The sequence below is a fragment of the Aythya ferina genome, assembly GCF_964211825.1.
Source record: "Aythya ferina genome assembly, chromosome: 1".
NCBI classification, from domain to species: domain Eukaryota; kingdom Metazoa; phylum Chordata; class Aves; order Anseriformes; family Anatidae; genus Aythya; species Aythya ferina.
Window position 1 is genome coordinate 154,364,681 of NC_140296.1, and position 17,312 is coordinate 154,381,992.

Consider the following 17,312-nt stretch of genomic DNA (forward strand, 5'->3'; position numbering starts at 1 on the left):
GTCAGTGCCCTAACAAAAAAGTGTTGGAACATAACTGTGTCAATATGTACTTTCTAGATGCAAAGCACTACGTAAATGCTAAGAAATAATTGTTTTGAAAACCTCTCAAGAAATCACGAGATAAAAGAAATATATTCAGATAAAGCAAGACTCATTAGATGTTACTTTATAACTAAATAATAGTCATCACTAATGGTAGGGGTATGGTTGGACCAGATGATCTTGAAGGTCTGTTCCAACCTTAATGATTCTATGATTCTATCATATAGAGTACTTGTGCATTCTTCTAAATGGAGTGAACACAGAATTCTTCCTCTCAATAATAAAAGTACCTGGTGGCATTTTGTCATAGATCTCAGTCAACCAGCTAACACAGCAAACTTGCTATTCATAACACCTTAAACAAAAAAGAAAATGATAAAAGTACTATGTAGGATTTCCCAGGTCCAGAAAGGAAGCTAAACAGCATGGCAGTCATGCAAGTTATTTTCTTGGAAGAATATATTATGAGAATGCTATGTTACTAAGCCAGTGTTCTGTACTTATAAAAACAGATTTTTACAGAACTGAATTACTTACATGAAGAGCTAGACTATCTAATTGATGGGGAAAAAAAATCTGGTTCTTTTTTGAAGTGTAAGCAGTATGTCATACAGTTTCTTCTATGGTAACCTTGCATCTCTACTTATATATGTGTGGATGAATACTACCTGAAGTGTGCATGGCGTAAATGCTAAGTGTGTGTCTGACAAATACATTACTTGTACGGACTGCAGAGCCCTACAGTTCAAAGCCATACACCACCAACATTTACTAGAAGTATTAAAATTTAAAATCACATCACGTTCTAGTTCCTTAAAATTTCTGTTTGTTTTACGTACTGTATCACATTGCTGCTGAACATTATTTTCCTTACCTAATCTCCTAGATTTTAGCAAGAGTTTTGCTTTTGTGAGGCACATAAACATGAAGGCTTAGACACCTGCTAGCGCTCAATAGGAACACCTCATTATGGGCTCAATAGTGAGTGCCTCTGTACTAAGCAGCACACTGAATAGGGAGGTTCACAAATGCATAACCTCTCTTCTTCATATTTCTTGCAAGAAATCTTAGAATAAATAATATATTCTGGTTCTTGCTTATTCTTTTATATTATTTTATGAAGAATAGATATAGAAATAGAAAGGGTCAATTGCCTACAAATTTGAGAAAAACAAACAAGCAAAAACCATTGATTTTACTGTATATCAGGTTCATTGCTGCTCCTTTTTCTTTGACCCAAGCCACGTGCAGCCATTCTTATTGCCTGAAGATAGTGTTTGAGGTGCAAACCAATACTTTCAAATGATTACGGTTTCTTCTTTTCAGTCCTATCCCATGGTATTTCAATATCTTTCTCTGGTCAGTCCTTAAGCAACTGTTTCCCTTTCCAGCTCCAGTGGGTGCCTTTTTCCTTTTCTGTCTTCAAGAACGTACTTCCTGATTCAATTTATCCTTTCCACTTTCTTCTTACAATCATACAGCTTCCTCTCTCTCTGTCTCTCTAGTCACTGTCTAACTGGTATACGTCTATGCCCAGGCTCTCAGGGTTACAATCAAAACCTCTAGCAAGAGACAGTTGGGAAATGCAAAGAAAATAACATGGAGAAAAACTGCTTTTTGACACATGGTGTATTTGCAACCTCAGGGCAGATATGCCGGCTGAACTCTTATATTTCTCTGCTTTTAATACTAATGCAAAATAATTTTATACTGAAATAACGGCCTGAAGTATAGCATCATATTATTATTTAACTGAAGTAATGTATTTTCAGTTCCTAAAAGAGACAAAAGGAATTTTATATAATGATACTTATATAATTATTTTAAAATTGAACAAAAATATGAAAATGCCAGCTGGTTTTCCTTTTGTGTGTAGTACTTTATTTGACCTACATAAACTAATTTTATTTGTTGTAATACTAGTTAAAAACTCTTATCTGGAATAGAGTCTGTAGGAAATTTCCTTATTCTTCTTACTTCATTCCCACAATTAGATCTTTAATTTAAAAGATCCCTAATCTCTTTTAAGTGCTAGAGCAACAGCCAAAAGAACCAGTAGCTATAGGCTTCCACCTTGCTCTCCTTGGAGTCAACAACATTACTCCTGCTCACAACATTGAAGAGAAGATAGGTCCCAAAGAGGGCAAGCCAGATACTACTAAATCCATAGGAGTTCTGCAGCCGACCTCAATGGGAGCAGAATTTGGCCCTCAAGGAATACATATGGATTAGGGTTAAAGTCAATGATTAACTAGAAAAATGGTGAACCTAAAAAAAAATTAAAAAAATAAGCTACATACCTGAGGCAGTGCTGAGTTAAGCTGTCGCTGGAGGGAGTCTCTGTCATAGATGACATCCTGTAGGCGTTGCTGTGCAAGTGACAAGCTTTCCTGTGTCTCCCGAAGAGTATCAAGGAGACGGTCCCTTTCATCCAGCATGTTCACCATCAGCTGCTCAAAGTGAGAATCCGAGTCCGAACCGCTGCTTTGGGACCCCCGTTGACTCATCGGGGTGTCCTCGTTTATCGTGGGCATCACTTCGCACATCATCTCTTTAAAAATACAAATCAAGAAAAAGCTCCTCAGTAGAAAAATATTTGAGGGGATTTCATAAGAGGAATTAACTCTGTCACATGGATACAGTTAGTAGATTATTGCACTGTTCCCTCATCTAAACTTTGTGCTTTCAATGTTAATCAGATGGTCGATAGATAGCAATTAAATACAGTGACTAATTCCACACAGCAAACATTTTGAATGTGCATCCTAAACTGAAGGAAGGACTGGATGAAGATGGAGAGTAACAGAATATTTAAAATTATTAGTAGTTTTGTAAATAGCACTCTTTAAAAGTGACAAAAAAGACCTCCTCTGCAATTGCAGCCTCCCTCTCTTACTTTATATCGCTGCTGAATTGTTGGCATTGATGCCAGTAGTTGCTATTAATTGCTGGATTTTTTCCTGCTCTAGGCATTTCTACAGTACATCTCAGGCTAACCATTGATCCAGTATCATGCTGCCTTAACAATACCAGGTTAATCTATTTTTCTATCTAGTTATTCCCACCCTCAGGGGAAATTATTCTCCAGTGAGCTTGTTCAGCAAGAGGTCAAGAACTAGAAACCCTCTGCTAATTACCATCCATGTGATATCTTATGCAAATTGAATTACTAGGGAGAGAATCACTGTTATTTTGTAAGAACAGTCCCAAGCAGTACAAGTAGTATTACCTAGTCCCATTCATCATTTATAATGTAAATCTCAAAACCTTAGAATGTATATGGGGAGATGCTTATGCTAAGAGATAATGCATTCAGCAGATGGAAAACAAACAAACAAACAAACAAACAATCACAAAACATGACAGCTCTCAAAGCTTAGATTAAAAAAAAAAATAAGATAAAAGATTGTATTAGTAATAGATGGCATCTACTATAGAAATAGAAAGTTACCCCAAGAATCAGAAGTTGTTTTTCTAGTATGACTATGTAAAGCAGACGACTTTTTACATAGTTGAGTCTTAATTTCTGAAAATTCTCATACTGTAAGCAACTCCAAGAAACCCTTTATCTCAGCAAGTGGGACAAAGGTGCTTTTCATTCATCTAGTGGAAGTTAAAATCCTTATGTACATATTTGCTGTGGTTCTTATAGATGTAAACTTTGTTGTTTACATGTTGTTGATATATTTCTATTGTTAAGGGTGCCGTCATATGAGATTCTCACAATTTCACAACCTCATATGACTGTTAGCTCTATGTATTCTTAAATCTGGTCTGCTTTCCCAAAGTAGTAAAATTGAATTTGTGACAGTGAAAATTATGAAAAATGGCTGTTATGTTCTGGCTGTTACAGAACGTAACCTTGTTGGTCTGTGAGTTGGTCCTGAGTTCAAGACCAGGTTGAACAAGGCTGTGGACAACCTGAACTAGTGGGTGGCATCCCTGCCCATGGCAGGGGGGTTGGAACTAGACAATCTTTAAGGTTTCTTTCAACCCAAGCCATCCTATGATGATAACTTAAAGACATTCCATACAATAGGGAAAAAAAGAGCTAAGACAATATACTTAATTCATTAAAAGTAACTCTTCTTACCATCATTAAATCACAAACAATCCTCATGCTAACAATGCTTGCTGCTAAGATTTTCTGGAAAATCAACATAGCTTCACTAGGATTAGCTGGTCTCAGTCATATTCAGAATGTTAATGCAGAATTTAGTATTAATTTTCGGTTCTTCAGCAGATGTGATAACGAGGGAAGTTGGCACCAAACACTGGTATTTCAGCATGAATTATCAGCTACCACTGCACAGCTTTCATAGGCAATAGCTTCACTACTGAAGTTTCAGGTTGGTCTCAATCCTGTTTTTAAAATGTCTGTTATGGAGGCAAGGTAAATGTTGTTTGTGACTATTTTACAGGCTAGCAATTAATTAGGTGCAAGAGAAGCAGATAATAGCTTAAAGTGATACATGCTGAAGTTCCTCGTATCTCCAATAAAAGGGTCAGGTAAATTTACTCAGGATTACCTGATCCAATGCTGCGTATCTCCATTACTCATGAGCTTCAAAATTTTCTACCCCAGAAACCTTTTCCTTTCTGAAACTGTAGGCTCCACTAGGATGCACCACAACATCCTTTCATACTGAGATGATATTAATACATCAGTGCCTCAATCACCATAAAAAGCTACATATTTAAAAACATTTGCACCATTAGAAACTGATTTTCATGGTTCTTGCCACTCCGTCTTCTGAGCATGGACAGTGCGTACTGTGAGGCACCACAGATAGGGGAGTGACTAAATTCTGCAGCTGCACCAGCAGAATGAGCTAGTACCCATCCTCCTACACTTCAATTTGCCTGCAGAGTAAAATTCCCAGCTTTTGGGAATTTGTGCTGATGTAACTTTATGTCCACTGTCCACACATATCTTGAGATGTGGGACTACCACCACTGTCTCACCTCCATGATCCTCATGTGTCATGGGAGGACATTTCACTCGATGTGGCCATCACTCTTTGGAGTGCCTACACCCAGGTGCTACCTGTGGCTAACCAGTTTGGGACGGTCAAGTTGACAGTGAGCAAAGGGAGTGATAAAACATCCAAGGCCATCTGCCACATTCTCAGTTTAATCACACCTTTCCAGGATGTATCGGGTGGCCAGAGACCAAAGTCTCTGCATGCCCATTCTTCAATAAAAGATCAAGGCATAATTCAGACAGTCATTGAACCTTCTCTGCCTCATGATGGCACATCAGTGTCTCATGGGACACATATATTGCCTCAGGGGATTCTCACAGGTGTACTCTGAATGATGATTCAAGGAACTACCTCCAATGTCCTGCACATGCAGATGAGGATTATGGTCTGAATGGCATGGTATGCACTACCACTGCTCATATGCAGTAGTGCAATTTTTCACACTTTTTCAACATTGCTGTGCATAGGAAAACAGGTAGGGAAACCTCTATGCAGTTGTCTGCATACCTGTTACCATCTTAGCACCTTTCTCAAAATAGAAATAAAATCTCCTCCTATAGTCATTAAGGGAATGTGAGAAGTCACATGTATATGGGGTTGTGGGACAGCCATGGAAACCACAAGTTGACTGTTCTTGACATGCCTTCTCCCTGCAAGCTGCTGCATTCAAGGAGGGGGGTAGATGAAGTACTATGTTTATTTTGAAAGCCTGGGCTGCATTATCCTGACATGGCACAAGTAACTAACTTGGGCTGTGAGTAAGACCGCAGAGGAGGCAGGGAGCAGGTGAGCAGATCCTGATGTAGGCAGTTGCTATTTGGAAGTTTTCTCCCACAGCTCACAGCCCCGGGAGAATCTTTAAAAGGTACAGCAGTTCCTGCATTCAGATTGGTGAGGTACATTGCTTTCTCACTGTTTGGAGATCAATGCCATTGTTCCGTTGGAACCACATACATCCTTTCCCCATGCTCAGCTTAAAGACAATATAGAAAAGCTGGAAGCTAAGCTGGGCCAGATCAGGAGTGCTGGCAGGGTGTGACAGAAAGGATGTATTGATGCTTGCAGTGGTGAGGAGCAGGAAAAAAGGGAACCCTGCCTGTCCCCACATGGATCTTTTCTGGGAGGCAACAGTGAACACAGGAGGCAACACAGGAACAACTTTGAAGGAAATCCAATTCAAAATCCAATCCAAAGAGTTCTTCTGGGTCATCAACCCAGAAAACAGTAGCAAAAATTCAGATAATTGCAGGTCTGTTATGGGGCTCCCAAACAAAGATTTCTTGCAGCTTTTCATGAAAGAAATATATGCAATGCTGCCCAAATTACAATGATTTGTATCTTCTTTCCTTTAGAAAAACATTATTTTTTTTAAACGTTATCTGGCATTTATTACTCTCATACCTGCCAGCAGATGGGATGCTTTCAATGTCCTGAGGCTGCCACCATTTAACACTATTCCCATGAAATGCTGGCCTTCTTCCAGCACATGTTTAAGAACAGAGCCATTTCCCCAGGACCTTATTGCACCCTTTATAAACTTTCTGCTTGATAGAAGAATCAAAACACTGTGAATATTTGAAGAATTTTAAAGACATGGAAAAAAAAAAAAGAGTAAAAAAGAAAAACAAGGTTCAGTGAGGGCAGTTGCAACAAAAGATAGGGCAGGTAAAGCAGAGAAAGGACACTAAACTGACGAAAGTAAATAGAGGAGGAAGTGTCAACAAACAGACTGATCACAATTTACTACTAGAAGATTGGCAGCTGAGGACAAATAGCTGAGGCTCATATGCATTTGGTTCTTTATATAGCAAGTAAATCATGTCAGGGAGTTGTATGAATTCTTGAAGTTTCCAGAGCCTTCTGATGGTGCACAAGTATTAGCCAACCCATGGTTAACCACATGATGATGTGGTTCACACGTGGGGTCAGGGCATTACATTTCAGAGCAAGCTTTCAGGTTAATTATACATGTAGCTGGAAGGAATTTAGTTTGCACACACCGAAAGCACAGAAAGATACAAGCCAACACAATGCAGATGGCAACAACTGTGGAATTTACATTAAAACATAAAATAAAAATAGTATTTCTCTGAACAGTTAGGTCTGATTGTTTATATGGTCACACCCTGAGTAGTTGTAATTATTTTTTAAAATTTCCAGTTGGGATAGTGGGCAACTTCTGATTTCCCTTTGAAGTAATTTTCAATTTTAAACCTAAAGCTGGTGATTAAAAAACCCTAAACCCCAACAATTTTCTATTCTGGTTTCATAATATAATCAACTGAAATATTTCATAGACTGAAATCAGAAGGCATCACTATAACTACTTAGTCTTGACCCACTAATCACAGACTACAAATCTGTGTTAGGCTAAAGTGTATCTTACAGAAGAAAGATTTCAAACATTAAACCCTTAAAGTGATTTCTCTAGTAAAATAACCAACAATAGTCATTCTTTCTGTGAAAAATATATGTCTTTTTCAACTGTATTTCTGGGGAAGACACAATTACACTCAAAGCTGAAGTTCTTAAAGGCTCAGAAAAATTGGAAGGCTCACTTCTATTGTGTTTTAGACCTAAGGTGCCACATGCATTTTTGTGCCTGATCCATGAGTTTACAGAAGGTTTGATATATCTCATACATTTCACTACATAGGCGTCGTGGTTTGTTTTTTTTTTTTTTTTTTTTTTTTTAAATAGACAGGTCAGATGCATGCCAGACCTACTGGATCTAGATACAGTTCAGGAAGAACAGATCCATGCATGTCTGGTAGATATTTGTCTCAAGTATATAATTTATGTTAATCCATGTAAGATTATTAATTCCACCCAGAACAGAACTCAGGAGGTTAAAATGGGGACCATGGGTAAACTCCCTTTTCAGCCACCACTCTTAGCTTCTTCAAAGACTGGGTATGCTGATAGGTCTTGATTTTCTAAACCAGGACTTTTGAATGAACTAAATACAGTTATAAACTGACACCTGGCTATTTCTTGTTTTCTTTTTACGCTTATCAGCCCATGCTTTGAACTCCTGCTCCCTTGCCATGCTACTGGCTGCATATAACTGTACAGAGATAGCCCCAACAGATTCAGGCTTTAGTTTTCCAGCTCTGCACATTTCTGATTTTTTTAATTTTTTTTTTTTTTTGACAACATGATAGGTTGTTAGTTTCTCATTCAAGTTCATGTTTTCACTGAAATTCAGACACAAAAATAAGTTCATCTAGTCTTTGTATGTATTTTAATGCCTCCATTTGGTCTGTATGTGCCAGCTGCTGTATTAAGATTTTTGTTATTACCTAGGGTAATATTCCTTTTAATAATATACTACAAGGCAATTACCATTACATATCTCTGATGAGTCTTGTTAGGGAAAAAGAATTCAGAGCTGACAGTTACAGTAAATGGGGGATGAGCAAACACAAACAGCTATGTGTATGGAGCATCAGAATCCCTTCTCTGAAGCTTGCAACAGAACACTTGAATTGTATTGCCACAATTCTAAGTTGCAAAGTAACTTCTTTTTAATTTCAATTTTCAGGTACTTGGATGAAATAGAAGCAAAACTGGTGTGTACAAATCTCTGCCTTAAACTTCAGAAATGTAAAATAATTGCTGACTTTTCTTTTATTGTCCAAACTTACTCTAAGCAACCTGATCTTATTCTGACATTGTCCCTGCATTGAGCAAGCAGTTGGTGCAAATGATCTCCACAGGCCTCTTCTACACTGAATAATTCCATGTTTCTGGAGATAGCTTTAAGTTGAAAGAATTTACTTATTTACCACAGATATTCTGAAATGTAATATACACTTAAATGAGGCTGAAGAGAAATTTGAAATAAATCTAAACAAACAACAAAAACAAAAAACACAACAACCCAACAACTCCACGTTGTGGCTCACCTCATTGTATTCATGAGTATGGTCACATTTTCAAAAAAAAAAAAAAAAAAAGAAGAAGAAGAAAAGAAAAGAAAAGAAAATACACATAATTGCTCTTTGTCAGAAAACACACAAGAAGAATAAACAATTACCACTCATTTATCACTGGATGATAAATTGCCATGTCTTAGAAAATTGTAAACTTAAAGTTTGAAAAGTCTTATAGCTCAATATGCCCTACTTGCTTTCTGGCTTTACTTATTCAAATGCCTCAAACAAAATAAAAGTTTGAAAAAAAGAGTTTAATGCTTTACACTTTTCAGCTACCCAGTAAAGCAAATAACAAAAAAATATTTTCAGAATAAAGATTGAAAAGCTGTTGAAGCCTAGCTTGGCAGGGGAACACCTATGTAAGGAATGACAGTAGTTAATTGGTATATGCTCTTTCTAGAATCACAAAAGAAGAAAAAGTACATAAATATTTTTCCCTAGAATTCAAACACCAAAGTTGTTCTTATTTGAGGTCTGAATATAAAGTCAACATTTGTAATATAAATAAGGGCATGAGGTACTCAGTACATTTAGGAAGTTTTCTGAATACTCCATTAGAGAGAAATAAAAATATGGATACATATTCTTGTCAGGGAAAATAAGAACAAAACCAAAAAACTTCCTAACACCATTCTTTCTTAAAAATAAATAAATTAATAAAGTTTCTGGTGTTAAATAGATTAAACTCAGAAATTTGTAACCAGCTATGAGGAGTCAGCTCTGTGGAGTCTGAGTAAATTCCCACTGAAGTTATTTACTAAGGACTTTTGTACCAAGACTCTGGTCATATTAAAGGAAGATAAAAAGATTAAGAAAGACTACTTCAGGCATTCAGGTTGGTTTCCTAGCTTGATACCTCAAATCATAACTAAGCAGCGGTGCCCAACCATCTATTAGCAAGACCATACAGCTCTGTGACACTTGAGGAGAACTTTGGGTTGCTGCCCCCAGAAAACTGAGCCAGAAAGGGGAAGAAGGAAAAGGGATGAGAAAAACTTTCATTAAGCATCCTGTTCCTCAAGAGTAGGTGAGGAACCAGATAGGTGAGGCCAGACACCTATCTCACTCTGTCAGGGTATGAGTGACGGCATACTGAGTTACACCTGAGGGAACACAACCATCCCAGAAAGAACATTGAGGGAGTTGGAATTTGTTTCAGTGGTTGTGCAGGAACTGCAAGTGGTGGATTAAACACCTCTGTCCCACATCTCCAAGACCACAGATGTTGATGAAAACCAAATAAGTCTCTGTGTACATTATCCTCTGCAACACTTCCATGTGGCCAGGACTGCAAAAAAGAAGAAGGAGTGGCAGGAAAGGGTGACAGATGCTTCATTAATACCTAAATATGCATTGCATACCTCTTCATTCAATGGAAATAAAAAAAGAAATTGTGTTACTTCTCCAGAAAAAGGATGACTTGCCCTGTAGTAATATAGCTTAACCTACGCTTGAATAATCCAAGTCAACCATAAGAAGACTTTTCAAATGTGTTTTTCTTTAAAAAGAAAAATAAAAACTCCACTAATACTGAAGTTGGTATCTCTGCAGTAAAACATTTACCTTTTTACCAAGTATTCTAAATGTAAGTAAAACAATCCCTCAATGCAATATATATATATTTTTTTAAGTCATCAGCATTTTATCTTTAATACACAAACACTCTCTCAGGTTCCTCAGAAGGCACAGAGCATAAATGACAACTCCCTTGCTCAGGAAGCACATGAAGTGCCTACGGCTCTCACAAACTTCAACAGATACTGAACCTGTGCAGCACCTTACAACCATCTCACACCCCTCTGAGGGCTTTTGAAGAAGAAGCAGGATACAGACAAATTACTGCTTCCCTTAAAATCCACATAGCACATGTGGACCTAGAAAGAGACTGACAGTTAGGCAATGTAATAACCATGGAATTCTTCTACTTAGAAACAAGCCAATTCAAGCTTATGTACTTATTTTAATAGTATTTCTAGACCTGAAGTGCTCAGGTATCAAAGCCATGCTTACACAATGGCAGCCTGTGAAGCATGTTAAAGTTCTCTAAATACACACTCTTCCTCATCCACTGTGTATCCACTACGAAAATCATGGAAAAATCTATTCTTTCCAGGCTGATTGGTTCCTATTTCAGTGTTTTCTCCAATGATTTGCATGAAGCCCAACTGCTTAAGTTCATGACAATTCTATCATGGACTTCAGTGGGTTTGTAATGTTTATACGGATGATTGGAAGTCACTAATATAGGCAAGACATCAACCTCCTGTCATTTTACTATTTCCAAAGAGGAGCATAAAGAATACACATGTATGTTACACTTGATAAGTGAGCATGCTGGATGTTATTGGACTAGAGCCTACAATATTATGAGAAATCATGACCAAGATTTCTCTCTAATCACAAAGCATTCAACTGACAAAAAGCAACCACTGTTTAAAATGAGTGAGGGGAAAGAATGTGATTCACTGTCATTGCATTAAAGATTTTTCAGCTTGTATGAAAAAATGTCAAAACCAATCTATAGGGTTAGCTGCATGATGTCTCCATTAAGAGTGAACTGAATATTAGTTCAATTAGGAATTCTGAAGCTCAGTTTAGACCTTCAGATGAGTAAATGGGCAAAAATTGCAACAAACAGCATAGCGTATGCCCACCCTTAGTTAGAATTGTTATGTAAGGCATTGCTAACTAAATTGATAGCAATCCTCATGTATCTTCTATCTGCAGATGCTGATAATCATGTATGGACCAGGTTTGAAAGTGCATCCCCAATACTGACTTTTCCTAAAACTACTTGAATTGTCTGTGATATATAAGTTGTAAAGGTGGAAAATGACAAAGTTGTCATCTTTCTTCTCATTGGACCCCACCCTATTTGATATCTTCTCTCGTTTGTCCAAGAATCTGGGAATTACTTTTTTTTTTTTTTTTTTTTAATATGAATTCTATAACAAACATCTCTACATTTGCATGTAGCCTGGGAGTAATTTACCAGCTGGATGTCTTTCACTTGTGCGAGGTCTGAGAATAAGAAGACAGAGTAATACTTGGCTACTGCCTGACAAAGGCTCTTAGGCAAGCATTCATTTTGCTCACCTTGAAGGCTACCACCTTAGATGTACCACCTTAGATGTAAATTTAATTTTATTGCTTCACCTTTTTGTCCACAATTGGTTTTAAAAGCTTGGTGCTTATTTATTATTATTTTTTGTATATTCAGCTGCTTGATTTGCACACCAAGGTTGAGGAGTCATTTCAAGTTACTTATAATTTTGCTGCAGGAAAGATAAGTAGAAATCTAACTAGCATATATTCTAGGCAGTCCATAGTGACATCAGCTTGAAAACTCATTTCATTGGATCATTCTGGATATTTTGCATTTACAAGCTATTTTTTTTTTCCAAATTGTTAAACAGACACTGTGGCTAATAAAACCATTCTTTCCGCGATTATGTCTTTTCAAATGTTCTCAGCAAGATCGCTCTAAAGCAGCAGAGTAATTCCATAAGGAAAATCCTTCCTATTGTCTGAGTTGCATTACACGCATATTCCTCCTCCTAGTTAACTCCTTACCTGCCAGTCATCACTAAACTATGATATCACCTTTAACAGAAGCATCCTGCACTTCTACATAGGAGGGGCAATCAACAACCGTACCTTAAATAAAGGACTCATTTCAACTATTTGTTCTTTGTGTCGTATCTCCCTCAATCACATCAACAGAAAAGAAGTTGACTTCATGATTTTTACTCTGAAATTCCCCAACTCCCAACTCCCATTACAGAAACACATTTAAATAATACAACGCACACTACAGCAAGAGGCAAATTGCAAGATTTTGCATTTGCACCTCACCTCCCAGAGGATGTCGGAGCTAAGGAGGGAAGGTCTAACTCAGAAATAGAGGGTTCAGTACCTAGTGGCTTTTATTTCGGCGTCTGCTATTTCACTTGATCAATAACAACCGCAGTCTCCACCGGCTTCGAGCGGGGACTCACACAGCCGAGCACTCCTGGAGCATCTTCCTAGCAATGGTGACACAGGCGTTGCTCCGAGAAACCCCAAGCCCCCGCACTCGTCCTCCGGCAAGACTGGCTGCTTGGCACCTCGGCATTTTCTTCGGTCACTTCGTCAGCAGCCAAGAGGAGAAGCATCCATAGGAAAAATGGCATATTACAAATTTTGCTTTGAGAAGCAGAGCTCGGCTCAGACCATTGTCAGGAGCAGGAGGGGGGGGAGCGGCTCTTAAAGCTCCAGCAGCCCCTTTCAAGCAACAGCATCTTTGCAGCTGGAGGCAAGATATTACAGTGGGGAGGGGCCAGGGCGAAAGCATCTTTCTTTTATTTCTCATCTTTTGTTAAACTTAGCCGAGTGCTATCCGGCTCCCCTGGTTCTTCAGTACCTCCCAGGCTAATTCTTCCTCCGCGCGTGACTGAGGTCCACACGCACACACGACTGCGTGATGAAAAGCGACCGCGGCTTTCTGCTTCACAGCGAGAAACCCTCTGCCGCTGCCCACCGCCGCCTGGCAGGCACCGTGCCGGGGCTGAGCTGGGCGCTGCGGGGCAGCAGTAAAAGCAAGCCCCCATGGCATGTCCCCACGGCATGTCGTGTCCCCGCCGCAGGAGCCCCCATCGCTGCCGCCCCCCGGCTGCCCGGCGCCGTCCTGCCCTAGTGCCGGGCGATGCGTGTGTAAAAAAAGCCGGGCGGGCACACGGGGCTCCTCCACAGCGAGCGCTTGGCGAGCGGCACTACATCTCGTCTAGTCGGGCGTGTGGTGTTTAAACCCTGCCATCTGCTGCGCTCCCACCGTGACAAAGCAGCGGGAATGAGTATGTGCTGCAGCCCAGCAGCCCAGGCACGGAATTAACGCTGCGCACTTGGCAATGCCAGGCGTGGGCCCCCGAGCCCGCAGCCCGGGCGTGAGACACCGCCGCGGGCGGGAGCGGGCGATGGCCGGGGGCGGCGGAGGGAGGCAGGGAGGGATGGAGGCAGGGAAGGAGGGCGGCTGCGGGCGCCGCTGGGCTGGGCGCGCTCCTCGTCGGCGGGGACTTCCCCTGGAAGCCGCCGCAGTGGTTTCCACCAGTCCTTAAATAAATTCTGAAGTAATCGCGTCTGCTGCCCCTGCCTCACGCACGAGGCTCCCCGGAGGCAGCTGCCGCTGCTTCGCGGCTCGCGCGGCGCTAGTTCCCTCACACCCACTCCTTCTTTAAAATATATATATGTGAATAGATATGTGTATAAATATATATAAAGAAAATGACACGAGGGCGCGACCCTAGCCGGAGAGCGACGTCTCCTCGCCTCCCCTCAGCGCGACCGCTCCCCGCGACCGTTAGGAGGGGCGAGGGGCGGGCTCGTGCCCGGCCGTTGGCGCCCCCGGCCCTCTGCAGCCACCCGGCTCTGTGAGGGAGCCCCATGGCGCCCCTTGACGCCCCTTGTTGCTCATTGCCGCTCGTTGGTGCCCGTGGTCGCTCCTGCCCCGCGCCGTCTGCTCCCCTCCGCTGCTGCTCCGACCGGGAGTGAGGGGTGGGCAGAGGGGATGATGGCAGCAGGCCGTGGTAGAATGGGCAGTGTAATACATGAGTACCAGAAAAAGATTTAAAATCGAGGTTTTCAAGGTGTCAGCTTGAAACTGAGTTCCTCACGGTTTGACAGCATTGCAACCACTACTCAACCTTAATTCTTGCTCCAAATATTTCAGAAATAAATATATATGTGTATATATTATATATATATATATTAGTATATATGTATATATAATATATACATATATTAATATATATGTGTATATTATTAATATATATATATATATATCCCACACAGGACTGATTAAGTTGCTTCAGAAGTCCAACGTCACCTCACCCACCTTAGAAAGGTGGAGCCGAAGGGAGAGAGCTACACAGGCTGCGGTCACTCAGCAGCTCGTCTGGGCTATGCTCTTGCTCATTCCTGACACTGGATTGTATAAAACAGAAATACACAGAGAATACAAATGTATCACAGAAAGCAAATAGCTGGGAATAGTTGCCAACATGGACATGAAGAACAAGTGCAAAGGAAGTAGTGGTGCTATACCAGTTTCTTTCAAGAACGTGGCCATCAAGCACAATGCATGGGTTCAAAGGGCCAGAGTAAAATATCTCTCCCAGCTGTGCCACTGTTCCAGGTAGCTTTTTGCCACTGTCCTTGTCCATTCCAATCCTTTATACTGATTTAATTCATCTGCAGCATACATACCATTAGACCTAACATTAGGCCTAACACACTGTAGCTGCAAGCAGGATCTGTCTTCCATCAGAGAACTACAAATATGGCTCTCACAGCTCTGAGGTTTGCTTTAGGTGAAGAAGGAAAAACTAAGCAGCTTTGAAGGCTCTCAAGAGAGCATGCATGTTCAGGAGGGATCCACCTAACCTTGCTGAACTTCTTCAAAGAAGGGCATATCTGATCGCTCCTCGGCCCCCTCCATCTTTCTCCAGGGTTGAAACACATTACCTTGTGAGCAATAAGGTAATGCATGGATACCAGATCAGGATTCTCAGCTTTAAACTCCCTAGAACTCAGAACTGTTATTATTTATTTAATTATTTATGTTTGTTATTTATATTTTTTCTTAGAACAGGATCTGTATGCTGGACATATCACTCTTTTCTTTAAAGTATTGATTAAAGTGAGTGACATTGATGACATCCTTCCTTCTTTCCTTCTTTCAAACAGCAACTTATTGATTAAACCATTTGCCAGCCATATGGGAGAGTTGAGCTCAATGTCCTTGCTCACCCAAGCTGGTTGTTTTCAGCATTTAGCTTAGAAAAGATTCCAGTCTGTGTTCCACAGAGGCAGCTATTTGCAGAGCTGTATAACAGGTAGACATCTTTCATTGTCATTAGATTTATAAACATTTGTGGTATACTTTGGGAAGCCTGTTTGTCCCTTAGCTCCTCATGGTCATCCTCTCTACTGCCTTTCAATTGTTAAAGCAAAAACCCAACACAGAAAGTCTGTTACTGCTACTCATAGTGTTGTCCTAATTGACCTCATGCCCTTAGCTTCTCTGTTGCCAGATTTACAGATGACTAAGTGGCTTAAGTATTGTGTTTCACAGTGCTGAGGTTGCTGCATAGTGCAGAAGCAGCCAATTATTACCTGTGCTTTGTGGTAGCAATTTAAACAGAAGCCTCCTTCTATTCAAGCCTGTAGGCTTTTCATGTCAATGAGATAGAAGAAGGAAAAGCTCTATAAATGGAAAGTGACGGGAAGGGAAGAACACTGGCACGGATCAAGGCCTTTGGGCTTTGTCATAATAAGGGAATTCTCCCTGTAGTAGAGGGCATCTTTTGGTAAAGCTTACTGCATGGGTAATTTTGATCAAGAGCTTAAGAGCATAAGAGCATAAAGATACATCTTGTGGAAACTCTATTAGGGAAAAGGACTGAATGTACTATTAAGTTATGAGATTTGTCTTCCCTTAAGGGGAATTTGACCATGAGATCTCCAAAATATAGTTTTGCTTAAGCAAATTTTGAGTATACCAACTAAATCTATTAATTGGCCCAAAGTATGAATTGCTTAGTCTGTCAACTGGCACTATTTTATCTATCTAGTATTGAGCACGTGAACTTATATGCGACAAATTAAGTTGGTAAAGACAGGTAGGAACAGTACAGTGAGACTACACTCTTTATTACCAAGGGAAGTCCTCCTTACCAGGTTATTTAAATGTATGTATGTATATATATATATATATATATATCTCACCATAGAAAGAATATTTTAAAGACCTGTCTGAAAGTTGGCTTCCTGCCCTGTGTAAGTCTAGCCATAGGTTCCCTTCTCACATGCTGTCTCCCACAAAGAGAAAGTAGAGGCTGGTGAAATCTTTTTCTTTGAAAAGGCTGAAAGAGGGAACTGACACCATTGTACTCTCAAGGGATAACTGATTGAATAGGGCAGTGAGCAAGCAACTTGGAAAGATTTGCCTTTACTTTCAAAACATACGGTGTGAAGTCAGCAGTAATAATGGCTGCAAAGATATGTGATGTGATCAAAACAACAGGGTGAGAAAGTGATTCCTGGAGCCTTATTTTGAATAATATTGATAATGCAACACTTCATTTGTTAAAGCCTGGCAACAACTACTACAGCATGATGAAGTCCTGCATTAGATTTTTAGATTAAGACAGAGAAAAGAGAATCTGTCTTAGAAATGTTACGTTGGAAGAAAAAAAGCAGCAAGGTTTAGAGAGAGTCTTCACTTGATCAAGAAGCCATTAGAGACTAAGAGAAGAGTGCAAAAATAAAGTTCAGTGGATCTTGACTGAGACTGGAAAAAAGAAATGTAATA

General features: G+C 40.0%; 1 protein-coding gene across 6 annotated transcripts in view; it reads right to left on the bottom strand.

The window, feature by feature from the left end:
* PPFIA2 (PTPRF interacting protein alpha 2) overlaps window positions 1-13,175 on the bottom strand; it is a 328,145-nt gene extending 314,970 nt beyond the window's left edge. For 3 of the 6 annotated variants that reach the window (XM_084507292.1, XM_084507291.1, XM_084507288.1), the window contains exons 1-2: window positions 12,882-13,175; window positions 2,343-2,593 (exon numbers count right to left, since the gene is read on the bottom strand). In XM_084507292.1, coding sequence (XP_084363418.1) covers window positions 2,343-2,591 — 249 coding nt within the window. In that variant the 5' untranslated portion in view covers window positions 2,592-2,593; window positions 12,882-13,175. Of the gene's footprint in view, window positions 1-2,342; window positions 2,594-12,820 lie in introns of all 6 variants that reach the window. The other 3 variants (XM_084507294.1, XM_084507293.1, XM_084507290.1) reach the window with 2 other exon arrangements.
* Between the last annotated feature and the right edge of the window lie 4,137 nt (window positions 13,176-17,312).